The sequence below is a fragment of the Lonchura striata genome, chromosome 5 (assembly GCF_046129695.1).
Source record: "Lonchura striata isolate bLonStr1 chromosome 5, bLonStr1.mat, whole genome shotgun sequence".
Taxonomy (NCBI): Eukaryota; Metazoa; Chordata; class Aves; order Passeriformes; family Estrildidae; genus Lonchura; species Lonchura striata.
In genome coordinates this window covers 40685972-40713826 of record NC_134607.1, presented here as the reverse complement: position 1 = coordinate 40713826, position 27855 = coordinate 40685972, and the positions used below count along the sequence as shown (strand labels likewise).

The 27855-nt window shown below is 37.9% G+C and overlaps 2 protein-coding genes across 4 annotated transcripts; one reads left to right on the top strand and one right to left on the bottom strand.

The window, feature by feature from the left end:
• Positions 1-1220: 1220 nt before the first annotated feature.
• Positions 1221-6765, bottom strand: ATP23 (ATP23 metallopeptidase and ATP synthase assembly factor homolog). The gene is made up of 6 exons (XM_021547387.3): positions 6536-6765; positions 5274-5319; positions 5075-5156; positions 4665-4802; positions 2279-2362; positions 1221-1757 (listed from the first exon to the last, which is right to left on the bottom strand). Exons 1-6 carry the CDS (start codon positions 6717-6719, stop codon positions 1554-1556), a joined length of 738 nt encoding a protein of 245 aa, XP_021403062.1. The 5' UTR covers positions 6720-6765; the 3' UTR covers positions 1221-1553.
• On the top strand, positions 6563-27855 carry RPAP3 (RNA polymerase II associated protein 3). 3 transcript variants are annotated; one of them, XM_021547385.3, is made up of 18 exons: positions 6847-6927; positions 8746-8904; positions 9470-9610; positions 10021-10143; positions 11621-11748; positions 12339-12460; positions 12792-12862; positions 13871-14002; positions 15375-15502; positions 17087-17208; positions 18635-18705; positions 18868-18984; positions 20713-20921; positions 22698-22893; positions 23485-23582; positions 24977-25077; positions 26167-26244; positions 26940-27855. In XM_021547385.3, exons 2-18 carry the CDS (start codon positions 8752-8754, stop codon positions 26948-26950), a joined length of 2001 nt encoding a protein of 666 aa, XP_021403060.1. In that variant the 5' UTR covers positions 6847-6927; positions 8746-8751; the 3' UTR covers positions 26951-27855. The 3 variants fall into 3 exon arrangements, with proteins under 3 accessions (XP_021403058.1, XP_021403057.1, XP_021403060.1); XM_021547383.2 differs by lacking the exons at positions 6847-6927; positions 26940-27855 and adding an exon at positions 6563-6641 and having other exon boundaries at positions 26167-26660; XM_021547382.3 differs by lacking the exon at positions 26940-27855 and having other exon boundaries at positions 6822-6927; positions 26167-26660.

Here is a 27855-nt window from a genome sequence, read left to right as displayed (position 1 = left end):
TTATGCAGATTTCAAGGCATCTCTGATTCTCAGAGGATTTTGGAAACTGCAGGTCTATAGAGACTACAGGGAAAATGGGAAGCCTAGAATTCAATGTGTAATTTTCTCCATAGGTATCTAGGTTATTATACCTATTTTTTCCCTGTTCAGATGTTCAGCCATGAGATTATGTCAGTCACTGATGAATTACCCCAGGAAAATATGATTATGAAATCTCCATTTCAAATTCTGTAAAACTACTGAAAGCACATGTTTGAAGAATCTTAGTCAAGACCTAACTTCCTCCAGTACAACGGGGATAACTTTCAATGCTACAGGGGATCTTCCTGTAGGTATGAATTATGCTACAACTGGAACTAAATGCAACCCACACATAGTCCAACACAAACAGAACTCAGGCAATTCATGCTTGGTCAGCTCTCTCAGGCATTTTGTGTGTGTTCTGCTTTGTCCTTTGTGAGGACTGTGCTTAGGTTTTAATGTTCTCCGAGTGTTTGCCGCTGATCAGGAAAAAGCAACACGCTGTTGTCATCTTCAGGCATCTTGTTCCTGAAAGACACTTAGAAGCAGGGCTGGAGATTTATCATATGACTGAATACTTCCCAGGAGGAAATTACAGAATGATGGTCATATCCAAAACATTGCAGGCATGTGAAATAAATAGGTGGATTGTGGGAGCCCAAGTCTACAGTCAAACAAGGGCCCTGTCAAAGGCTGCCCAATTCTGAAGGTACTTGGGATTACCTCCCCCTTTTAGCTGTAGCATGTCAGGCTCTTGAAATTGGTGCATGTGTTGACATTTCCCTTCCTGAGCAGTTCAGTGCCTCACTGCAGCTCAAGTCTCACAGAGTCTGCTGCTCCATTACAGTCAAATTACATACTGTCAGAAAAAGCTTCATACCTTGACAGTTGTGTTGTCACAAAACATTTTGGAACACAGAATAGGAAAAGGCAACACTGATCATCCTACCCAGCTCTCCAATACCAAAGACAATGAGGACATGAGTAGCATGTTCAGGGCACAAAGGACTCAAGTCACAAAAGCTTTCCCACCGCTGGAAATGTTAGACCAGGAGGTACTCAAAAGCAAATGTGGTAGTTACTAAATTTTGGTTTTAGCCATAGTTATTAAGTCTAGAGCTGTAGTTCAGATGCCCATCTGTTAAAATCAAGTGATGAAGATTATCAAGTTCATTACTGTATATCAAAGACAGGGAAAATGATTTTATGGAAATTTTTATTCAGTGACAACAAAATTTTCAGAAACCAAGTCCTAGTCAGACAGAGTGAAAAAAATTAAAAGCACATTGAATTGTATTTGAAGAGTCATTTGGCATTCTAAATTATCTTTCTGGAATAAAAGGTGAGGAAACACTGTCTTTAGTTGTGTTCATTTACCCCATTTACTTCCACAGAAGTTGGCTCATGAAAAATTTATATATTTAACAGATTTGCTGTTTCCACAAGCACTGTGGGCATAGACTATAACTCCACATGTTACTGAACAATCAGGTATTAATACAATTTCTCACATGGCTTTTCTTCCCCCTCCTTTACAAATTAGCAGTATAGCGATCTCTGTTCTGAAAGTCTCTGTAAGCACGTTTTGCATCTGCCTTGCTGTGTGGGATTCTTCCAAAAGGCTCAAGATCATTGAAGCAGGCATCAAAAACTTCATCCACAGCTTTCTCTGCTGTTTCTTTGCTAACTTTTCTAACAGCCAGAATGGAACGAATTGCTCTGTCTCGTACACAAGTCTAAAGTGGGGAAAAAAAAATAAATCTGTAATTATTAGCATAATTTGTTTTCAGATTTTGTCAAGTATTAACGCCTATTATATAGGCGACAATTTTGTATGAAAGAATAGTCAATCAGTACCTGTAGTAAGCATTAAAGAACATTTTAATTCCATCCTGTGTAAACTATGTGCTTTAGTTTTCCATGTACACATAAACTATGAAATAATTAAAAGACATTCTTAGAACAGGAATTGAAATACAATTTGGCATTTTTGTAGGCACTACATATTTGTAAAATTTGACCTGGACACAAAAAAAAACGTCAGAAAGAAATAGATAAAAATAAGTTCTTTACAAACTGAAATGCTGTAAAACAAATGAATGACTTCTCTACTGGCCTTCATTTTGATACTTCTCTTTATGGCAACCTTTTCTTACAGTTTGTTTACTGAAAGACCAAAAAATATGTAAACACCACCTACAAGCTAACTGCAAGGTAACATAACAAATTATTAGATTTTAATAGCCAAAGTTTTTACCTGATGGTGCCCTTTCAATCCAAATTTAAACCTGGCTATTTCATTCATCAAAGTACAGTCTCCACTGAGATTAGCAGCTCGAATCTATCCAGAAAATTTAAAAAAAATCACAAGATCAGAGAAACACATGAAAATACAAAGTCAAATAAATTTTAACAAATGCTTTTCTTCATTATATTTCTGGTAACTGCTGATAGAGGATATTCCCAAGGCCACTTCAACTTCTCAAGTACCTGTTACTACCAAACCCTTTACATCCATCTCAGCCTCAGTGAACTACAACAACCTTCAAGTTTCTCCAGAACCACCTCTCACACACCCCTAAAGTTTAAATAAATGAGCAGTAGAGATTAAATGTATGTGTGTACGTATATAGATGAACCTGTAGAAGAACATGGAAAGTAATATTCTCCCCAATCTATATCAGAATCTGTTACAGCAGTCAGGAAGAAAGGCAGATACCTTTCAAAGATTACAGATGCAATACCTGAAGAGCAGTAACCCATCTGTTTTGCAAAAAGCTGCATGTAAATGAGCATGTATGGTTTAGCCTGTCTTGTCCGGTACACTAGAATTTCTTCTGTCTGCTAAATCTTCTATACCCTACAGAGTCTGTTAGGAAATTTAAATAAATAATGATTTCCTATAATTAAGTACCAGAGTGAAAATAAATGCATGAAAAATTAACAATTAAAAAAGCCATCAACAAAAAATGTAAATACCATATAATTAAGTAATGAAAAGACCTGAAGTGAACAAATAATCCTGACAAGAGCAAGAACATGCACAATCTTGATTTATATAAAACTTATGTTTGAGGTTTACAGGCTTTATTCTGCACTGTGGAAATGCTTGAACAAAAAAATAAAGTATATGATAGTTAAGAATTATTGTATTGAGTTTACATGGCAAAATGAGGGGCCTCCCAGGGTGGCTTCTGTGAGACTGGAGAAGTGTCTGAGACTATGTCAGAGACTGTTTTAACTGGTTTTAAAATAGACCCACCATTAGTGGTGCTGATTGTATCTCTGTGATGACACATTCAAGAAAGGATAAAAAACCTACAGGGCAGCTGTGAGACAGAGAAATGATGAAAACGTGAAGGAAACAGCCCCATAGACACTGAGGAAGGAAAGGGATGAGGTGCTGCAGGCATCAGAGGAGAAGATCATGGAGACAGAGGTTGTTTCCCTGCAGTCTGTGAAGGAACACTGTAGAGCAGATATCCACACTTCCAAGGAAGACAGCGAGAGACAAATATGCCCTGAAAAAAGCAGCAGCCCATAGAGAGCCCATGCAGGAGTACATTTTCTGTCAGGAACTGTGGGCTTTGGGGGACCAATGCTGGAGCAGTCCATTCTTGAAAGACTGTATGATGTGGAAAGAACTCAAGCTGGAGTAAGTCTTGAAGAACAGCAGCCCAAGGGAAAGACTCATGTTGAAGCAGCTCATGAAAGGGAAGGGCCTCAAGCTGGACCAGGGAAAGAGTGCAAGGATGAAGGAGCAGCAGAGACAAAGTGTTATGGACTGACCACAGCTCACATTCCCGGGCTCCCTGTGCCACTTGGCAGGGAAGGAGATAGAAGGATCAGAAATGAAAGAGTGAAGCTGAGCCTGGGATAGACTTTTCTGTGACAACATGATATGGATTACATCAGAAATCAATAAAAGTATGTAGATTCATACACACAACACCCGCGTCACATACACAGGAGAAATCCTTCCCAGTCTATGCTCCATTTAATTTCACCTCCTAAAGTGTCAAGTGTTAAGGCCTTTAATACTCAAATGTCTTCTGAAACCACAGAATCATAGAATGGTTTGGCTTGTAATGGGCCTTAAAAATCATTAAGTTCTTATCTCCCTGCCATGGGCAGGGACACCTTCCAACAGACCGAGTTGCTCAGAACCTTATGCAAAGGTGATGGATTCATAAGTAGTTTACTAGCAGCAATATCACAATGACTCAAAAAATGAATGCTACAGGAAAAGACAGGTTTTTTGTTAATCAAAAAAACCTAAGCAAAACCAAGGTTAATGTGATAACTATCCAACATACCATGACTTCCATGGGATAAAAAGAATTTTATAAGCATTTGATTAATGTGAAAATGTGTTTTCACTTGTAACAACTCTCTTATTTGTCAATAACCATTTGTAACACTCACAGTGATTACACTCTACTTAGTATGACATTAACTAATATTTATGACAACTAAGTATTTATTTTCTAAACAAAACTATTTAGGTGACCTGACAGAAAGAACAAAAACTATTAACAGGATTAAAACAAATTAATTGTGTGTAACAGACCATGTAACACAAAGCAGCCCTAATAACCAGCAATAATTAATAAAACGACAACATTAGAAGCATTTTAGCTTACCTCTGAACATGCTAAGTGTTTGACATTTTTAAACCAGTCAACATGTGCACGGCAGTGATCAAATGCATGAATCAATTCATGTGTGACCACCCGGTTCATGTGGGATTGTTGGCGAATGTTGTTCTGACACAGAACAATCTGCAGAAGAAGAGATATAGGTACCTTTTCACTAAGTTTCAACACCTCCCTTACTTCTCAGAGACACACCACTGACAGCATTTAGGGTGTTTGGATTGGTGATTTTCAACATTAACAGCCTTATCATACTGAAGCCTACTAGTTCCGATGCCATGGAACATCTTTCATTTATCTTGTCTTCATGAGTAACTCATGTATCACTATGGGTAGATTTAATCCTAGCAACAAAACACTAAAAAAATTGCAGTCCTCTGAAAGGGTCCAGCACCTACCTGAGATGTGGCAGCATCAAAACCTCCACTGACACAGCCATCACAGTTTTCACAAGAAAAGTGCCGGTCATTGAAGACAGTGCTGAAAGGCCAAAACAAACAAAGTCACAGAAAAGAATTTGAAAAACTTGAGTGGCTACTTATCACGGTGACAGTGACAAAAGTTACTATACAAAACAAGACTAATTAGTTTACATACCAACCAGATTGCTTCAGAGCCTCAAGGAGAAGTCGAGCATATGGATCTAGAAAAACATTGCTGCAATCAATTTCGCTAGACAAAAGTATTGAAAATCATCTATAAACAAAATATAAAAACAGTCAAGGAAAAAATCAAATAAGAAAATGTCTATACACACAAATTTATACTTTGCTGTATTTTAACCTATTGCAATGCAATTGGCATCTGTTACAAATCAGGCTATGTGATATAGAATCATAGAATAGTCTGAGTTGGAAGGGACTTTAGAGATAAACTAGTCCCAGTTCCCCTACCTTAGACAAGGACATGTTCCACTCAACCAGGTGCCTCAGAGTCCCATCTAACTGGGTCTTGGAACACTCCCAGGCATGGTGCAACCACAGCTTCTCTGGGCAACTGTCCCAGTGCCTCACCACCCTCACAGCAAAAAATTTCTTTTGTGTATCTAGCCTAAATTTGCCCTGTTGCCGTTTGAACTCATTACTCTTGTCCTATCACTGCAATTCCTGATGAGGAGTCTCTGTCTGGCTTCCACGTACACCCCTTTAGACACTGGAAGGCTGTTGCGAGGTTTCCATGCAGCCTTCTCTTCCGCAGGCTGAACAGCCCCAACTTTCTCAGCCTGTCTTTGTAGGGGAGGTGCTCCAGCCCCTTTATCAACTGGACAGCCCTGATCTGGACTCACTCCCACAGCTCCATCTTCTTCTTATGCTGGGGGCACTAGACCTGGCTGCAGTCCCAGGAGAGCAGAATAGAGGCGAAGAATGACCTCCCCTAACTGTTAGTTATGGCCTTTTTGATGTAGCCCAGGATATAGAGTAAAACCTGTCCAGGAATCAAGTAATTCCTGACATTATTTTATTACTAGTAATATAAATAGAGGGGCCTAGAGTGACCATCACTTGCTCTCAACACTCACAGTCCACATCAAACAGTGCAACGGGCACGAATGAAGAGAAATTGACAAATCATCTCAATTTCTCAGGAAAGAAAAAAAGAAGTACAGGAGAACCTTCTTAGAAGAAAAACGCCTCTCTCAGCCACTTTCCAAGTTGTATTTTGTCTTAACGGAAATCAGCGTGTTCCTCAATCAGCAGCCCCTGGGCTGGGGCGCAGCCGGGCGCCGCGGGGGCGCTGCGGCAGGGGGCAGGGCCCGAGCCGGGACCGCGTCACAAGGTCACGGCCGCGGGCGGCCCGGGCTCCGCCTCGGCGCCTCCTTGCGCCGCGGCCGGGCCGCGGGAGGGCGGGGGAGCGCTTACTCGTTTCCAGGGTCAGCCTCAGCATCAGCTGGCACTTATTGTGGAAGGTGAAGAGGCTGCGGACCAGGAAGCTCTGCGGCTTCTTATTCCGGTCCGGGAAGAGCCGGTAGCCGAAATCCTCCTCCTCCTCCTCCGCCCCTTTCCTCTCAGCCGCCGGCGGCGAACCGGCCTCCCCTTCCCCCATGTCCGCCCGCGCCGTCCCGCGCCTGCGGGGGGCACGCGGGCCCGGCCGCGGCCGCGCCAATCGCCGCCCGCGCTGCCGGCACGTGGGAGCCGGGCCGCGCGCGCAGGCGCAGGCGCTGTGGTGTCCTGCCGCCTGGGGCCGCGCTGCAGCCTGGGAACGCGCGGGGCAGCGCGGGCGGCGGCGCGCGAGGAGCCGCGGCGCGGCGCAGGTGAGGGCGCGGGGCGCGGCGAGCGGCGAGCGTGGAGCGGGGCGGGGCGCGGCGCGGCGCTCCGGCGGCGCCGTCCCGCAGCCGCATCCCCATCCCCACCCCTGTGGTCCACGGGCGGCTTGGCTGCGCGGGGTGGCGAGGCGAGGCGTGGGGAGCGCACCCTGAGGGAGTCGAGGCCTCGCCTGCAGCCTGCGGGCGGTGCGGAGGCGCGTGTGGAGGCGCAGGGGCCGCTCTGCCCCGGGGCCTCCCGCGGGGCGGCCCCGGCACCGCTCCCGGGCGGGCCTGTGCTGCCGGCCGGCCCAAAGGCGTCGCTGGAACCAGCAGCCTTAGGGTGTTGGAAGGGCTCAATGTTGGGGGTCGAATAAAAGTGCCCTGAAGGGCGTAACAGCTGCGCTGCAGAGGCTTAAGGTTATTGCTAAGTTGTGTGCGGCTAGTGGGTAACGGAGCAATTTGACTATAGCATCAGCAGGATGCTTTAGAGTTGCAGAGAGCAAACAGCCAGATTTCACGTTAGATTTTCGCCCGCGTGAAAATACTGTTTTACTTAGAAATAGGAAAAAGAAAAGTTCAGCAGGTTACAAGGGGTTTTTTTGCATATTTTCAAGTATCATGTTCTAACTACCTAGAAATGCTAGGCTGTATGAAGTATTTGGTATGTCCATGCCCAAGCTGCACGAAATTAACAGACTGAATATTTCAGTGGTGGTCCGGAATGAGACAATAGTTGAAGGTGGAAAAAAATATAATAAGCTCCTTAACTGGAAACGTGATAAAAGCTATGTATTTTTGGCTTCACTGAAAGTTTCTTTTGTTTCAAATAGACCTTACACATTGCTCAGGATAATTATGTCACCACCTGTGCATGAACTAGGGAGAAACAAACTCCTGCAGCAGGACACCTATGCAGCTGCTTATTCCTGAGCATGCGTTAGTTCAGTAGTAATCGTGCAGTGTGTTCCTCCATCTCTTTGAGACCCTTCTCTGTAATTATGGATGGCACATTGTACCACAGAAATCATTAGCTTTCTTTGCCTTATAAATTTTTAGATTGTTTTACTACTAGGTTATTGCACAGGTGTGAAAAATAACATTAAATAAAGCATGTCAGATAACCTAGACCTTTTTCTTCCTTAAAAGCTTTATGTGTAGTATCTCTACAAATTATTTATTTATTTTTCCATGAGGCTTGTAACAGATCCTGAAGCTTGCCATCAAGAGGTTATAGTTAGCAACCATTTATAACTCTTTGTATTTAGCTTATCATGAGTTATTTAATTAGGATTCTTTTCAAAACATGTTTGCTTCATCCTTTCAGATTTTTGTGCTATGAACTGTACACATGTGGGGTTTCTTTTTTTCCGAATTGTAACCAAAATATTTTTAAGGTTACTTTTTAATTGTGACTTGATATTTTTGTGATAATAGAACTTCTTTCACTTAAGACAACAGAATTGAGACAACAAAATTTATGAAGACAGTCAAGAATTAATTATTAAACAGTGTTTTAGGGACTGGCTTGCAATTTCAGGATTACCACTGACTTGTTGGGTGCTTTACCTTATATTTAGTTAGGAAAATGTGAATTGCTGTTTGTTATTATATACCTTGTTTTATCTGAATGATATGGCTTCCGTTTATTTTTTCAAAGACATTTAAACTGTGTTGTTTCTTAGTCTCCTAGTGTTTAATGTTCCTACTGTACTATTGGGAAGTCTGACTGGCATGTAAGTCAGACTTGTTAATTTAGAAGTAGCCAGCTTCCTTCACTACATACTTCCAACTTCTTTTTAGAAGGCTTTTTTCCTTCAATTTTGGCAGATTACGATGAGTGCACCAAGTAAAGCAATAGAACTGCAGCTGCAAGTGAAGCAAAATGCTGAAGAGCTGCAGGATTTTGTGAGAGAATTGGAGAGCTGGGAAAAAGATATTAAAGAAGTGGATTCTGAACTCAGGAAACAGAGTGGGGTCCCAGAAGAGGTAAGAAAACACAAGACCTATGTCAACTCAGCTATTCATACTGTGATAGTGTTTATAATAATTATTTTTTATGTTAGCAAAATTACATTTTTTTACTTAAATATCTGAATAGAAGGCATAAACTAATGATGTGTTCTTCACCTGAAGTAGGCAAGAGACTTCTCTGTGAACTGCACCACTAACAGAGCTGTGGGTCAGTGGCCTCTGAAGGTGATGAGCCCAGTAAATTTTTTATCGGTTCTGGGTAGATGTGTGAGAATATTTCTGTTTGCAGCATCAGTATTAGTAATTTATTCCTGACATTTAGTATATTAAAGTGATTCTTCACTGATACTCTGAAGAGAGTTGTCTTCTAAAACTGAGTCATTACTATTAAGTGTTGAAAGATTTATGCTTGTAGCGCTTAATGGTTTTGTAGAGCTCATGAGAACAGCTTGCTGGATGGATTTCTAAAATAAAACTAGCCAGTATATAGATATTCTGTCTAGATACAGGTGCTGTAGATTCTTCAGTGCAAGTTATTTTCACACATCTGTTTTATAAAAAGTTACTTAATTCTATTTAGAATTTGCCACCAATTCGAAACAAGGGTTTTAAGAAAAAGAAGAAAAGCAAAAATAAAGTCCCTTCAAAGATAACCTCAGAGGAAAACAAGAAAAACAAGATCAAGTCTTACGATTATGAAGCATGGGGAAAACTTGATGTGGTGAGTCTCAAGATTTGCTTTGTTGCCAAAGTTTTGTCCCCAGTTGATTCTGTGTTAAATAAAATTTTGTTACAGTGCTGAAAATTCAGTCTACTAGTCAGTATCTTACTGTGATGGGTATTATATGAACATCAGGTAGCTTTCTCCCAAAAAGGTTACGTGTTTATTTGGAATATTGATAAATACTTGGTTTTCTATTGACTGTGCTTTCATCTGGCAGATTGAATTTGAGTTTAAGGGGAAAAAAAACTTGTTTTAATAATAGGCCTATTAAAAGGTCATAATTATAGTAGAATGTAAGACTAAGCACAACTGTCAGTATTGGAGGACACATTAATAAAATCTTACTTGTATTATTTTGCAGTGTTAAATTATAATGAAGACAACAGTTTGGGTTATTTTTATTCCAGGATAAAATACTTGAAGAAATTGATAAAGAAGATAATACTCATGATTCTCTATCTCCAGAATCAGACTCTGAAGAAGATGGAATTCATGTAGATGCTGAAAAGGCTCTTGCAGAGAAGGAAAAGGTTATAGAATTATAGATGCTTATTATTGATAAAGAAGAAAATTAAGTATAGGAGTATTTGCAGTTTTCTTTTAAAAGATCATCTACTGAGATTACGCATCTGGTAAAAGAATTGCCTATTTGGAAGTCTTCCTGTCTGTTTCCCTGCTCATTAGTCCAAAACAGAAAATTCTCACTGCAGTTCTAATCCTTCTCATTGTCAGTAGCAGCAAGCGTGGCAGATTCTAATTAATGTATGCATGTAATGTATTGGTGATGATTTGCTTTGAGAAGTTGAATGGCTGTATAGAATTGCTATACAAAGCAAACTGTTTTTATCTAAATGCCCCAAACTAAATCTGTAAAAATTTTAAAATACTCCTTTTGTGAGGCCAGTACATCTGGGAATGATGGGTGAACTTCATTGCTTTAATAATGGCAAGTTTATACTACTTCAGTTTTACCTAATAAGATAGGATATAGAAAGGCTATCTCGGGTTTTGTTGCCATGAGAAAGAGGCTAAGTTGTGTAGCAGCTTCTGTGTTTTTAATAAACTTCTCTGATTGTAAACAATCACCTAATCCATCTGCCAGGCAATATTGACTTCAGTAATTCTAGCTTTGGTTTGTGTTTTTGTGGGGTGAGTTGTCTGTTTGTTTTAAATTGTCTTTGTGGGTGATATTTGTGTTGTATTCCTGCTGCTGTGGGAATTCCTTCACGTGTAATCTGCAGTCTACACTGAGAAACTGAGGTATCTTTGGCTATTGTTATCTTGGCTGCAGTGAGGTCATTGAGGGTGCATGAGGTAAAAGTTGTGTCCCAGAGGAGGCAGAAATGAGAATGTTGACTTGGAAAGCTAAGATGCCTAACCTAGTTACTAAAAACTTGAAAAAGCCCCATTCAGTAATGTAAGTAGCTATGTATGTCCTTGTTACATGTATGTGGAAACTACCTAGAGATACTGTAAATGAATATTTAATAGCCCTATGTTACAGAATATATCATGAAAATTAATTAATATGGTACACTTAGAATAAAATAGAGTATTTCATAGTAAAGCAGTGTCACTGTCGAGGCAGGACAGGAATGAATAGACTTGACTCAGAAGGCTACTGAGAGTAAAACTCCGATTTATTCAAAATACACTTCTCTTTTATACAGAGCTTCGCAAGGACCAAATCCATTGGTTCTGAAGTGAAAACAACCCACAGCATTGGTGCAAAGTGCTTGACGCACAGTGATAGAACTTAACTATAAACAATGTGAAAAACAAGAGAGATAAAGAATTATTTACCTTCTTTCCCAGGCTTTTGCCTGGCTAGAAACTCTCAGTTTTTCTTTGACTGAATCTGAGACCCACAAAGCAGTATTTAATGAGAAATGATGAACAAAATTATTGAAGCATTTCTAGAATATTTTGATTTTTTAAGGGTTTTTAATTAGCAATGTGTCAGCCAATGTACAGTAGCTTGCTGAAAATGCTTTTTTCTATTCACAGGGTAATAAATACTTTAAACAAGGAAACTTTGATGAAGCTATAAAATGCTATACTAGAGGGATGCATTCTGATCCATACAATCCAATATTGCCCACAAACAGAGCATCAGCTTTTTATAGAATGAAAAAGTAAGATTTGCATTGTTAACTCTGTAATTTTTGTGTACTTGAAACATTGCGTTCAGATTTTTGGTCTAGTTTTAATTCTTGATTTATACATTATGCTGTGATTCAGTCTGTGTAAGGCCATTGTTGCAACCTGCCTTCCAGTTTCAAAGTAAAATAGGAATTGCCAGGAGAAGCAATCCGGTAGTCTCTCTCATCAGTTCTTCCTTGGCTTGTACACTAACAGTTCACTCTCTTCTGTGTTAGCCGTGTAAGACTTGAAGAAAAAAGAGGAAGAGAAAGCTAAATTGCGTTTCACATTCAGTGAGCTCTGTTTCTAAGGCTTTCATTTGTTTTGGGTGAAGAAAGGATACAGGGGAGGGGAGTCGGGTATTCTTTCTGTGGCTGTAGATTCTTTACTGTTGTTTTCCTTTCTTATTTTAATGTATTCAGAATCAAGAAATATGTAAGTACTTGTTTTGTGCCCCTTCTGAAGCATACAAGATTCCTGTGTTACCAAGAACCTGGTGAGGCTCAGGGTAGGATGAACTGCTGAAATTTTGGGGTTCATAACCTAGATGTGTCCGACTACTTTTTTTTTTCTTTTTTGATAGGTTTTCTGTTGCAGAATCTGACTGCAATTTAGCACTTGCTTTAGATAAAAATTACATAAAGGCTTATGCGAGAAGAGGGGCCGCTCGCTTTGCTTTGAAAAATCTTCAAGGTGCTAAAGAAGGTGTGTCTTAAATTCTTTTCTTCAAATACATACAAACTTACGTGATCTGCTTCTTTGATGTAGGAATTTAATTTTTGTTTCCTTTAAACAAAGAATTTAAATACTATGTTGCATATTCTTCTGGCAAGGTAAAATTCAAGTAGAAGTCCAAATTATAGTGGTAGATGTTAGTAGTTCTTCAATAATTCAGCTTTAACTGTTCTAGAATGATGTATTCCTTGATATATCTCAGGCTTCTTGGGTAATTACAAAAAAGGTTTATCTCAAAAGAATGCTCTGCTTACTGGTCTGTGCTTCCTACCTGAAACATACTTTTCTGTTCTTCTGATAGATTATGAAAAAGTTTTGGAGTTGGATGCAAACAACTTTGAAGCAAAAAATGAACTGAAGAAAATTGATCAGGTAAAAAGATTAATAGACCCTAACATAAATTAATACACCCTGTTCATTTTATATTTGTGTCAATTTTTATAGCAAGAACTGATTCAATAAATTCTCACATGCTTTTTCTGGAATCTGGAGTTCACCAAGGTCAAAATCTTTAATGGAGTTTCTTTTGGAAATACTCACACATGTGCAAGTATCATATTGGATCCATGTAATATTGGATCCCAGACTAAGACTGCATGTGTGCACTATCTGGTATCTTTTGGACTTTTTGTTGTTGGTTAGTTTTCATTGGTTGGGTTTTGGTGGGTTGGTTGGCTGATTTATTTTTAATTTTCTCCAATTTTCTACCTCCTGTGTTAATGCTTTTTTCAGTTATACTTAATATTTTGGTATAAGGAAGCACAGCACAGGAGAGAACTTAGGTGTTCTCTTGGCCATAAAACTGCATTGCTGTCCTGCTTGTAGTCCCACTGATTGCTGTGGTCAACCAAACCAGAAAGTTGTTCTAAGAACAGAACAAAATACTCCTAGTGCAAGTTAGATCCTTTTCATGACAGGGAGAATGTTTATTATGATGACCTCTATAAATATAGGCTCACCTGTCACTTCTGTATGAATTTACTTACATCTCTTCAACTGTGTTTTTGATAGTGCTTGAAATACTTATTTTCAGAATGAAGATGCAAAGTCTCCAGTCATGGAAGAAATAAATGATACATGAATTGGACTGTATAGAAAGGTTCCATAAGTCATTTCACGGTGTACTTCAGAAGCTACCTACTTTTCATTTCCCAAGCATTGTTCTGACTTGCAGTCCCTCAAAGAAATACATTTTCAAGAAACAATTTCAAGTTGTTTCTAAATTGTCTCTTCGATTTATATTTAATTTACAACACAGGCACTTCTGTTAAAAAGCTTGGCAGATTTTGTTATCTTAAAAGTTTAGAAATTATTGTAATTTATGTTCTGAAAATATTTAAGTGGGGAAATACTTACTGAAGGGAAAAAATGTTTTTACAGGCTCTGTCATTAAAAGAAAATTCAGAACAGAAAGAGTTTGAAGATGCAGTCAGAACAGGATTAACAGATGAAGAGAAAAAGCGCATTGAAGACCAGCAGCTCAAGCAGAAGGCAATTGCAGAAAAAGATCTGGTAGGTCACAGGTTCTGGTGGAACAGGAGAAACCCAGCAAAGAAAAAAGTCGTGTTGTGCTGTTAGTTATGCTGCTTTTAGTTATGCAGATGTATAAATTAAGCCTGATACTGCCTTGAACTTCATACATGGAATGTCACTGATGTTACCTTAAGTGTTTCCCATTTTGCCTTTAGGAAAGTGAGTGGGACAGTGAGTTCTATTTGGATTTATTAGGAGGAATAATTATAAAAGGGTAGCTTTTACACCCTGAATTGTATATGCAAAATTTCAAATACCTGGTAAGACAAGTAGAACTTTAACTGCCCTTTACAAAAATTCCATTTCTCCATTATTATAAGCAACTTGATGCTTGTTTGACCAAGGGGAGTTGTGGACTACTTTTTGTTTTCAAACCTCTGATTACATGATGAATAGGAGTTATAAGAAGGACTTTGGGGGTGCAGGCAACAATGACAATAATAATGTATTTCTGGATGCATAGTCTTGACTCACAGTTGGATTATTGATTTCTCCCTATCACCACTCTTTTAATAAATAAATAAAGTTACCAAGTAAACCATAATTTTTCTGCTCACTTACTTAGCTATTATGTAACTACTGACTTGTTATAGGTTTGCTATACTGGCTGTAAAAAAGTAATTGGTCAGATAAGAATGAAAGTATGCATTAAGGAGCAAGAGTTTGACTAGGTCTCAGAAGAGAAATTTCAGTCTAATGCAATAGTTCATTGACAGCAGAGCTGACTGACTCCAGGATTGTTCCTGGTGACATGGATCCTTGTCAAGTCTGAACTGTAGCCTTTCTGTTTTTTTGTCAGTCAGTAGAGTAGTAGCAGAGATGATGTGGAGCTTCAAAGCAGTACTGAGAAGCAGAAGGTAATTTTAGTCCCCCAGAAACAAGCAAAAAAATAATGTAATTTTCTTGTATGTAGAACAACAAAAACATTTGGACCCTAGTAATACTTGTGGATAATTCTTATGGAGCAGGATAAATGAATTTGTGAAGTGTATAAAATCATCTTGAAAGAGAAATTGTAAATGTTCAGCTTGTGTTTAAATTAATGAGGTACAGGGTAGGTTATCCTGCACATCAAGCATAAAGTTAAATAACAAGTTGTAGACTTAAAAGTCTGCATTTGAGCTATGCATGCAGCAAAGCTTTTTTATCCTTGAAGTATTAGAATGTATTAAGATAGTTTTTGTATTCTGCCTCCCAACTTAGATAGGAAAAAATATGCTGTAACTGATGTGGGTGTTCTTTGCAATTTATCTTTTAATGTTGTCACCCTCTCTGCAAAAAAGGGTAAGAAAAAGTTAATTGCATTGGATTTTCTCAGTGGTGTTTTTCTTTTCGGACCTAAATATTCCAGGGTAACGGTTATTTCAAAGAAGGAAAGTATGAGGCTGCAATAGAATGTTACACCCGTGGTATCACAGCAGATGGCACCAATGCACTACTGCCAGCTAACAGAGCCATGGCCTACCTAAAGATTGAGAAGTAAGTGGAATTGCTGTATTATTTGTTGTAAATCAGGAGGGATAATGATCCAGCAGATTTTCACTCAAGTTATTGTCACTCCTCATTTTTGTTAGAATTCAGTATTGAGTAAATTACATTGCAGGCAGTAAAGGAGAGGAACAAATTGGTATGTATGATCTCAAAATGCAATTTGTAGGAAGCAAGTGAGAAAAAATAGCACCAGTGTGAAATAATGATTTCTGAAGTTGGATTTTCATTCTTTTATGTGTGCAAAATCTAGAAATTCACCTTTCTGAAAGGAACTGCTCAAACTTTGTCTTTGACTATGAAACCCAGTCTGCTCTAAACATTGCACTGTAAAAAGAAGCAGATTATGACTTCTGACTTTGGAGGGAATGAATAAAAGCTTTTTCTGGAAATTTTAACATTTTAAAATGTTTTTTTAACTTCACTGATAGAGGGATGTGTGTGTTGCTTGTTTATTTTTAATTAAGTTTTATCCAAATAACTCAAACTGTATGGAAATTCATGCTTTCCAGCAAATTAGATAAGTTACATTTTTTAGGTGTGAACTTTGTTTGACTCTGTGATGGTATGGTAATTTAAAACTTGTAAACTGGTAGCATGAAGAGCAGAGGGTAATCTGTTTTAGTGTTACATGGCTGAATATCTCTAGAGACAGTAGATTGATCTCAAATTAGGATAAGATGAGTTGCATGGATAGTATTTCTGACACAGCACTTGTAATTTAAAAGACATCAGAATGCAAATAATCTTCTGTGAAATTCAGAGGAAGCAATATTTTAATTGAATGACCAAGAAAATTGATTCCCTATGATAAATCTTGTATCATGGGTCTTCACATTTGAAAGAAGACCAAACATAAAATGTAACAAAAGCCCATTGGTATTCTTACAAACTACTAGTGTTGGTGAGAACAGCAAATAAAAATTAATTTGCATAAATTTAGTGCTAGTTTGAACATGGAGAAGAGGAATGAATGAAAATACTTTATTGAGCATATAGTGGAATTGTGATCTAATGTAACAATATAAATGGGATGAGGAAATTTAATCTTAAAATGAAACAAATGTCATTAATGCAAGGATATTCAGAGTTCTCATTTTGAAATAGTTAAGGACAAGTCACAGAATTCCATGTAGAGAAATTTATTCTCATGCTTAGTTTCTTCTCCTCTCTGGTACCTTTTCTTTGTTTGCAGTGCTATTTCTCATTTTCAGAAGTACAAAGCCATGGTACTAATTTTGATTTTAAGGCTGTTGTTGAATTTTTGAAGTGGTCTCTGCTCTGACAAGCTTTAATGTGTTGTTTTTTTTTTCTTTACAGAGGATTTGAATTTTAGTAATCCTAAAAAGAGTTAGCACTTTGTTATGAGATACCAAAAACAGCTTAAATTTCAAGGTGCTGAGAAACCATATTTTATGGGAGTTTTTAAATTCACCTTTTAGCTCAGTGATATGTTTATGTATGTAGGTAATGAAGATTTACCTTTATATTATAATTGGTTTGGGTAGCTCTATTGTTTCATTTGAAACTGCCTCTTGAAGCTGATTATTAATTTTGTGCTGTGCTTTTGCTGAGGTACAAAGAGGCAGAAGATGACTGCACACAAGCTCTGCTCTTAGATGCTTCCTATTCTAAAGCCTTTGCCAGAAGAGGAGCTGCCAGAGTTGCTCTTGGGAAGTTAAAGGAAGCTATTCAAGGTATGATTTTGAATTAGACTAAATGTGGTAGGTAATAGATCAGTATAAGGACATCCTGATCTTTTTTTGTTCTGACTTACTGAGATTATCAGTGCAAAAGTTAAGAATTAAGAAGTTTCTCTTGGATTTCACTGAATATGTATAAAAACGCTTGTGTTGGTGCCTGCATAATGGAAAGACAGTTTTGTGTGAACAGCTGTTGCTGTTTATAAGTGGTAAGAAATAGTTTGGAAAGCTCATTTAAAAGTAGGTCATGATATAGGCATTAGGATGACTTATAAGAGGACAGTGAGATACATTTGAGAACTGGCTGAATAACAGGTCCCAGAGGGTCTTAATCAGTGACACAGGGTCTAGTTAGAGGCCTGTCACTAGTGGTGTGCCTCAAAGTTCAATACTGAGCCCTTTGTGGTTTAACTTGTTCATCAGTGACTTGATGAAGGGGCAGATACCTCCTCAGCAAGTTAAGTGATGATACAAAGCTTGGAGGAGCAGCCAATACCCCAGAGTGCTGTGAGTCTTCCAGAAGGACCTTGATAGATTAGAGAGATGGGCAGAGAGGTACCTTCAGAAATCCAAAAGGCAAATGCAGGGCCCTGCACCTGGGGAAGAACAACCCCTGTACCAACACTGTCTCAGGCTGACCTGCTGGGAGAAGGACCTGGTGGACAACAAGCTGTCCATGAGCTAGTAGTGCCCTTGTGGCCAGGAAGGCCAATGGACTCCTGGGCTGCATTGGGAAGAGCACTGCCAGCAGCTCCAGGGAGGTGATCCCGCCCCTCCACTCAGCCCTGCTGAGGCACATCTGGAGTGCTGTGTCCAGTTCTGGTCTCCTCAATGCAAGAGAGACATGGAGCTCCTGGAGTGGGTCCCACAGGGGGTGAGAGAGATGATCAGGGGAATGGAACATCTCTCCTATGAGGAAAGGCTGAGGGAGCTGTGCCTGTTCAGTCTTGAGGAGAGATGACTGAGGGGTGACCTCACCAATGTCTATCAGTATCTGAAGGGGAGGTGTCAAAAGGGGGGAGCTGGGCACTGCTTGGTGCTTCCAAGCAATAGGACAAGAGGCAGCAGGTGAAAACTGATGCACAGGGAGTTCTACCTGAATATGAGGAAGAACTTCTTTACTGTTCAGGTGATCAAGCACTGAAACAGACTTCCCAGAGAGGTTGTAGAGTCTCGTCAGTGGAGATATTCAAGAACTGTCTGGATGCTATCCTGTGCATTACACTCCAGGATGACCCTGCTTGAGTAGGGAGGTTGGACCAGATGACCCATTGGTGGTCTCTTCCAGCCTTGGCCATTCTGTCACTTACCTGCCTTTAATTATTTTTAGAGCTATGAAAGGAAAATAGAAGGTTAAAAATCTGCCACATGTACATTGTAACTTGAAATATCTACAGTTTCTGTGTTGTTTTTCACTCAGATTTTGAAGCTGTTCTGAAGCTGGAACCTGGAAATAAACAAGCAATAAATGAACTCACGAAAATAAGGAATGTATGTATGCTTATTTGGGTATAGTAGGGTTTTGTTTGTTAAGGAGTTTTTTGTAAGGCTGTAGTATTAGAAGGTTTTTATTCTTTATTACATTATTTTTAACATACCTTATATTTATTTATAAAACACCTGATCTTTTGGACAACTTGGCATTTTTTTCAGGAATTAGCTGAGAAAGAGCAGCAGACTCACAAGGAATATCCTGCAGTATTGATAAAAGAAGCAGAAATCAAAAATATTGTGAAAATGATTGATAACCCATTACAGATTAAATCAACAGTAAGTTGTTACATTAATTGCTTTCTATAATGGTGGGAAAAGTAGAGTTTGGAGTTAAAATGTGCTTTCTATATTTTAGACCTACCCCTGATAGATAGCCTTGCCTGTGGAAAGCCAAAAATACATACATTTGCTCTTGATATTTTTCAAGAACATAGACACGCATGGAAATGCTAATGTTCACAGCAGTGGTGGGGTAAGCATTCAGCCTGCAGTATTACCCTCAGCAAACATGTTGTATGCATACATTTATAATGTGGAATAGGCAGGCAGCCCCAATACCCTGTCTTGTGCCCATAGGTAACATTGCAGTTGAGAGTAAATGAGAGAGAATTGAGAACCTCTGGGTAAACTTGCCTTCATTTCTACTGCTTTTTACAGCAGCCATAGTGGTTATAAGACAAGTTGCCTACTTGTGCCCTATGCTGTTTTCACATAGGGCTTCTTTCCAAAGAGTTTTGAGCATGCATTTTCATCCATGTAAGCTGCAGGACAGTTGGATATTGGTTTTCAATAAGCAATGTGTTTCAACTATGAATTATCAGTGGTCATAGTCAGATGAATAAGTTATAGATGAAAAAATGTAATACCAGGTTTCTTTATGTATTAGGCTTCCTCTTTGAGTACATTTAATCTTTTTATATTCAGAAATGAGATGTGTAAATACAAAGAGTGCTCATACTTCATATGTGTATGCACTCACACTATATGAAAACCTTTGTTTACCCTCATAAGTAATGTAATTCAGATGGATAATTCTAATAGAAAATATCTAATTATTTTGATCCTTTGGGAGAGAGGAGTATTATGTTCTCTCTATAACTAGAAACATTATTTCTTTAAACCTAAATGAATTTATTGTAAAGCAGCTGAAATACTATGGACAGTTAATTTAGCACCGAAAGTGAACACTTAATAAATATAAGTGAAGATGCTAGGTTGGTTGTATTCATCTTGTTATTTTGTTGAGGTAGAATAAGTATAGATGAAACATCTGTGCTTTTAGTACTGCCATTTCCTAGAAGTCTAAATTGTTGAGTCTGTTTAAGCATGTGCATTTGCATCAGTATTTCTAGAGCCATACATACTATGTTCATGTTCAGCAAATTAAGTTCTAAAGTAAGAAGCGATGAGAGCTTTTTTTCTAAGACCTATGATGGTGGTAGTAGGTGGTGGTCAAAAATAATGGGGATCATGCAGAGATTAAATAAGATGAAGCATTTTAGCATGTGGTGGAATTAATTACCTTGGCATGTATGTAATATGGTCAGTCAGCAGGGCTGAGTTACAGGTATTTATTACATCAAAATTTTAACTTGTGGGCCAAGGCCTGTGCTGTTGGATATTTTTTTGCTTTGCTAAATTAAAAAGCTTTACCACATTATGGGACAAAGTATATGATGGATCATGCCTATTCAACCTTAGTGTGAAAAAAGCATACATTTTTAATTATTACTTGGAAAACAGACTGCATACAGAGATTCTCTAGGGTAAGGATATATTGGTTTATGAGGGTAAAGCAATAAAATTATCATATCAGGTTTCATGTAAATTTTTATGGTTTCCTGGTTTTGCCATTTACCTTTATGCAAAGTGTCTTCTCTGTGCACCACTGCAGAGGTAACTTGTTACCATACGATTATTTTAAGTTACACACAGCTGTGTCTGGAGTCTATTTAAACACTTAGGTTGAGTCCACATGTGACATGAGGTCTTTGCTCTGTTTAGAAGCCATTGAAAAGAATAGATATTGAAGAAGTTGATGATGATACATCAGATGGTGACTTGCCCAGTACTACTTTAGTCAGTAACTGGAGGAATTCAGTGAGTGTAAACGCAACAGAAGCTCTAGATCAGGATGATCGGTTGACTACAGTTGATACTCCAAAAGCAAAGCACTTGAAAATAGAAGAAATCAGTGATACGTCACTATTACAGTAAGTATAATAATTCTGATCCTCTTTTTAAAAGGTAAATGTAGTTGAAATATAATCTCCAGATGTCTGCATGTGGTGAGGTATTGAAGATGCTTTGGAGAATCTGAATTTAAAAAGAAATTTTGAAAGAAACTGCAGTTCTTGCACATCTGCCTTTTTGACCACTCAGTGGTTGAGACAAATATGGCCTATTTAGTGTCAGGTAGTGTCAGAGTCCAGGACATCCCTCTGGCTGCCCTGGATGACTCAAGCCCCTGGCGGGGGTCTCCAAGACCCTGGCAGGAGGTCAAAAATATCTGTGGCTTCAATTGTAGCCTGTGGAGGGCTGTCAGCTCTGGGTGAGGAATTACAAGTCATACAAGGGTTTTAGTCGTGTGACATGTGAACTAACACAGGGTGGAAAAATAGTATTTTGGAGTTTTTTTAGAATGTAACTCAGGGGTACAAGACGGATGAATCTGGGCGTGTCCTAGCCTTTTTCTCCTTCTTCTTGTCCTCCTCGTCTTGTTGTGATAGTGACACTTTTCTGTTGGTTTAAGCTAGGGTAACACTGTCCAACATAAATGTTAGGTATTGGTAATAAGTTGTAAACATAGTACATGTAACTTTTGATATAAAAGGTAAACACTGCCCAAGAGAGCATGCAGAATGTTATGGCCTCCTTGCTAGCCAGAGCTTGGCAGGTCAGAGAGAAAATATTATAGATAAGACAAAATAAACAACCTTGAAAGTACAACTGGAAACATTCCAAGACTCCTCATTTAACTGTGTTCGGGCTAGGGAAGAAAAGACTCTTTTAGGATCTCTCTCTTGGGGTCACCCTGACCTCAGGAACCCTGAGAGAGGGAAGAAGGTGAAAAACTCAGAATTACATTGCAAATATAAAGGAATTAATATTTTCCTGCATGCTGTACTCTTTCTTGCTTGGGCACTCCGTCTTCCCTAGCTGTTTTTATAACTCTTATTTGGTTTTTTTAGAAGATATTTTGAACAGAGTTCAAGCATTCTTTGTACCCCAGTTGTGAGAGAAGAGGAGCAGATAATGTCACCACCCTTTCCTCTGCTGAGGCAGGTGGTAGCTTCAGATGTGCTCAGTTTCTAAGACGTGTCTTAGGAAAAACTGAAGTCTGTCTTGCTGAAACTAGGCTGAAGTACAGAAGCTTTATCCTTGCTCAGTCTTAGAACTCGTCTGCTGCATCGGCACTGCTTTTTTCTGTTGATATAAAGAATTTTTATCAAAGAACTGTGAGAAACATTGGCCTCACACACCTTTTCTAGCTCAGTTAGATGGATTTACTGTGAAGTGTTGATGAAAAAAGTATATTCTTGGCTGTTTCTTAAATTCTAAAAAGTCAATGGACTTAAATGGCAAATTATAGGACAAAAAATAGATCTGCTGCTATCAGTGTTGAAACTAGTTTATCCATTTGACATTGTTCTGCTTTGCATTATGAAATTGCAGAAAATAAGATTTTGTTTTTGTTTTTGTCACGTATATATGAGAGAAACCTGCTATAAAATGCAGTTATTTCCAGAAGCAAAGTAGAGAGAGGCTGAGTATTTGCAGATGTGGTTTTTTTTTAAGAAAAGATGAATCAAATATAAAGCCTGTATAATTTGATGGAATTTAGAAATATCTGCTTAAACTAAAAAACATTCTTTTCTAAAAAGTTTTCAGTATTTTAGCTTTTAATGACTAGAGAGATCTCCAATTAGGTCTCACTGTAGAATTTCCTTAAAAGTTGATTTGATTATGTGTTCCATATACCTTTGTAGGCTACCTGTAAATGTCAAAGGAATTTCATCAACATTGCATCCATCTTTTCCTGCAAGCAAACAGAGAGAAAAAGAAATCAGAAGGTCATTTATGTCTGCTTCTTCAGTTCCTCCCATTCCTACAAATTCTTTCCAGCTTGAATCTGACTTCAGAAAGTTGAAAGACTGCCCTGAAAACATGTACTTATATCTGAAGGTAGGAAACATAGAGTATCAACAGTGTTTGGACAGTTTCTTCAACATCAGTTAAGGAAACAGTACCCTTAGGTAGAAGGAATACACATGTATGTTTGGAGTGTCTTACGTGTACAAGAATGCCTTTACTTAATTGTCTTCACATACTTTTTCACCTTTTTATTTGCTTTAAGTACAGTCTCTGCTTTTTTTTTCAAATATAGACCCTTCTTTAAAGACTTTACATTTGTAACTCTATTAAATTCTAATTTTTCAAATGAGTGCTTCTAGGGTAATTAGACATAGTGACATTTTTAAACTGAGCAAATACTTGAAACACAGCAATCTACTTAATATGTGTTTTTACTCACATATATTTTGAAAAAAAAGTCACTTAAAAATTTTTAAGAGAAGTTAGAAATTACCATTAGTAAAAAAACCCAAGCAAACAAGTGAAAATGGTTGTTGGATGTTAAATAGTGTGATTTGATTTTTTTGCTTTCATGCACTTCAGCATTGTTCATGACCTTCCAAAAATGCACATGGAATTCTCATGACTCAGTTGTGGGTTTTTTCTTTTTGTGTAAAATTAACTTTTAAAATTTTTCTATAGCAAATAGAGCCCTCACTTTATGCAAAGCTGTTTCAGAAGTCCTTAGATCCAGACTTGTTTAACCAGATCCTGAAAATCTTACATGACTTCTACATTGAGTAAGTTTAACTCCTCCTTTGTTTTAAATTGCTTATTGGTGTTTTGGAAGGTTTAGGTTTTTGTGGTGGGGGGGGGGTTGTTTTTTTGTTTTGTGTTTGGGGTTTTTTTCTGTTCTCTCTAGTCCCAGTCTCAGACTTACAGAATTGTTTCCAGCACACAGCATTACATGAGCATAAGGAAATAATTGGAATTAGTCAATAGTTGCTTCTTAAGAAGTGAAACTCATAATGAAAAAAACAGGTAGAAAAAAGTGAAAAAGTACTTCTACTAACTGTTGTTGAATTGTGCTTTGCTACAGAGCACCAGAAACTTGAATTAATTTGTATGAAATAACTTTTGTTCCATACTATTGTGTGTGTATTCTGAGAGAACATAGAATTGCACATTGTCTTCTATTTTAACTTTCTAAAGCTGAGAAATTCATAAGGATTTGGTTTTATGCCACACTTTCTGTGATGCATTCAGACTTAATTATCTGCTAGCATTTTGCAGTTGCCTGTAGCAAATGTGTATTGGAGACTGAGGTTCTGATAAAACAGGACCTGACAAGTTATTTTTGAAATTTCTATTCATGCTACTATTTGAGTCCTGAAGTTAATTTTGTTTATCAGAGGCACTGTACTGCTTTTCTGAATTACACTGTCTGAGAAGCACACACTCAGTGTTGTTCGGTGTTTTATGGAGATAAGCAAGCATAAATCAATGTTTGCCTTTCCCTTGGTTTCCTTAAAAGGTAAAATACCCATCAAATGGGTGAAAAATACTGTCTTAGAGTCCTGCATTTGGTGACATAACATAAAAAGGCTAGGAAGCTGAAATTGTTTGCTGTAAGTTAAAAGTCCTGTCTCCCTCCAAAAGAAATGTGAAATTATGAAAGAAAAATAACAATTTGCTAGTATTTGTAACAAAGGCAGTGCCTGTTTACTGTTGACCAGAAAAATGTAAAAAGAACACAATCTAGGAATTTTCTGTATGGATGAAATTCAAGGCAGCTGTAATTGGCTCACCCTTTCAATGAGCCTTATGGCCACAGGTGCTGCTTACTTTCAGACTACCTGATACATATAAAAATAGTGATGTTATGGCCAGGTGTAAGCTTTAAATCACACAGTAGGTATTCTATACATGACCAGCAGCCAATTTGCATCACTCTAGGGTTTTGTAGTTTTTCACTCTTGCTCAGTAGAACAATAATACCTACGTAAAGATTTCTGGATATTGACCTTTTGCTTTGTGAATGGACAAATGGAAAGACAAAGATAGGGAGTATGAAAGTGAGGGGAATTTTATTGGTCCTTTAATTTTTGTTCCTGAATACTTCAATATTGTTTGCAGCTGCTTAATATTCCAAGTCAACAGTGGATATTTTTATATTTGTAATAATCTTTTTCAGGAAAGAGGAGCCATCACTCATCCTTGAAATCCTTCAGAGGCTCTCTGAATTAAAAAGATTTGATATGGCAGTAATGTTTATGTCAGGTTCAGAGAAAAAAAGTAAGTAATTTGGTAGTGTCTTTGTAAGCTTACTTTGTGATGTTGCAGAATCTGGCAAAAAATATGTAAAACTTTGCATTATTCCTGTTTATGTAATAATCATTATAGTTGTCTAGCTTTTTATTGTTTTAGAAATTAATATGAATGTCATGTAATTTTTCTTAATCTTTTGATTCCTTATTCATTGTTCAGACTAGAAAACTACAGCTAAATCCTCTTATTTTAATCAGTGATACTACTGCATTTTATTGTGATAAAATAAGCTTTGCCAGCTTGTCAGTTTGTAGTTGGTAATGTTACAAATGTATGAATTTGTGCGATGTCCTACATCTGACATCCAGGGTATCCAGATTATAGTTTCCACAATTTACAGCTATTTCTTCACAAATCCTGACTTTTCTGTTGGCAAAAGAATGAAAACAGAATCTCTTAAGCACTCAGCCTAGTTGTCTGTCCTGTTCTGGAGGCATCAGTCATGTTAGCTTGCAATTTGTGTTGACATTGACTTGAATTCATGGTTTATAAAAGTGGGTTTTGTCTCAGACTTTTTCTTTATTTAGCACACCAGACAATGTAATAGTGAGACTCTTAAAAGAAAATAATTTCTCTGTGATCATGTAAATTTAAATTCACTATCTACAGCTGAGTTTCACTAATTGCCATTATACTTAAAACACTTTGAAATGTTTATCCTTAAAATAAAGTAACTTGACTTCCTGAAGTGCAATGCCTCTTACAAATGGCATTCATGCCTTTACCTGATGTAAGCTTTATCTGCCATTGGCATAGTTTGTTTTCTGCATGTAGTGGCATAGTGTTAAGATTCTAAAGAAACTAAAAGCTCTCTGTTGCCTGGATTATAAACCTGTTTAAGGAAGTGTTGTTAGACTGCTCCTGGGCATCAAAACAAAGTGAGGGTTTTGATTTGCTACATGTGTTCATCCTCCCAGTAGTTCAAAAATGTATTAGTATTTCAACTGTATAATCCATATGCCCCTCACTGTCACCAAGGAAAGAATTAGACTAACTTACTGTAAGAGTGTGAATTACAAAAATAAGAATTCATGTTGGGATTTTTTTTTTTTTCAGTTACACAGGTATTATTCAATCATGTGAACCACATGGGATTAAAAGATGCTTCTGTTGAAGAATTGGAGAAGAAATATGGTATTTTCTCTTAGCAAGATTGCTGATGTAAATGTCTAGATTTGCACCTTTATTCATGTGGAAATTAGCTAAGAAGGCTGTAAAGACTGCAGTTTTGTTGCCTTTTATGAATAATGAAACTCTTAAGCTTGGGTTAGCCAAATGGCAAGTGCCTGAAGAGATCATTATTTAGTTCTGAAGTACACTTGTTTTCCAGTACCTGAAACAATATGGATCTACATTTTCTTCAGTGGAATCTGTTTGCCTGGAACACAGTTGGGTGGATTGGCATTAGGGATCTGGACTGTAGATAGAGATCTTTATTAAAAGGGAGAAAATATTTATAAACATGTCTTTGGTAAGAATCAAATGCTGTATATTAGAATTATGCATGGATTTTTTTATTTTAGAAAATAAATTGGATGTTGAAGATTATATATTTTTGAGAATTTTTTTTTAAGATGCCTAAATCACTATTCTGTAAAGATCCATCACGTCAGAACTTCTACTGTGCAAAGTGAACCTAAAGTATGATGGCAAGAAAATTCCAGAATTTTTACTTGAGTTTATCTAAAAGTGAAGTTTTAGCACTGGTAGCTGAGAACCTCTGAAGCTATTCCTGTGAACCTCAACTGTAATTGCAGAATAGAAGGAAGATGAATACTGCAGAATTAAGCTAAAAGTTTAAAGAAATACACTTTCTGTCTTCTTTCCAGAGTACTTTTAAAACAATCTGGTGAAACTTAATCCTTGTGGGTCAGTTATTCCTGACTGGAATGAGATGACTCAGGAGGCTAAGCAAAATACCTCAACAGTAGAAGAAGGTAAAAGCATGAAATTAACTGAAATTCTTAGATAAGATTGAACATGAGGCATGATAAATTACTTGTATTGCTCACATGACCAGGGGGAAATAACAGCACTTGTCAAGTATACTCTTAACTGTAGTATCCAAGTGGTTGTGTAAGCTTATATGCTGTCTCTTCCATCCTGTACATGCCAATATCCTGCCAGTTTGCGTTCATCCTGATTCAGCCCTTGTGCTGTGCTGATGCTTTTCTGGAAGTTTTGGTTTGGTAGTAGTGCTTTTTTCAGAGAAATTATATTGTAGAACTGCAGCATTCAAAAAGACTTAAAACTCCCAACATGGATAAGTAGGAAAAGGTGTAAATGTTGTGTTTTACACAGTCAATATTAGAAAACTAATTTTAAAACATTTGCAGCTACATTATGTCCCAGTTCAGATATAATCCAGTTTAAAAAAAGAAATAAATAAACAAACTGAGCCCTAAGGTAGCTTCATGGGCACCAGAGCAGGCAGTTCGACTGGGGAATGGAAGAGCCTTTATATAACACTGCTTACAGGCTGCCTACAGGAACAATTGTTACTGTTGGGTGTGTCTTGTTACTGATAACGGGCTATTTATTCCCCCTATTGTAAAGCACTTTGGATAAGGTATCGGGGATACTGCTGTAACTAGTAAATGGTAGGGGATGGAGTAGTTACCTGATAATTTTATAGGTACAGATTTTGTAGCTACAGTGTACCTTCCTATGGACTGTTACAAGTTATTCAGTGTAGAGCAAAGGTGTTTTGCTTGACTAGGCTATACTAATAAACAATCCGGTACA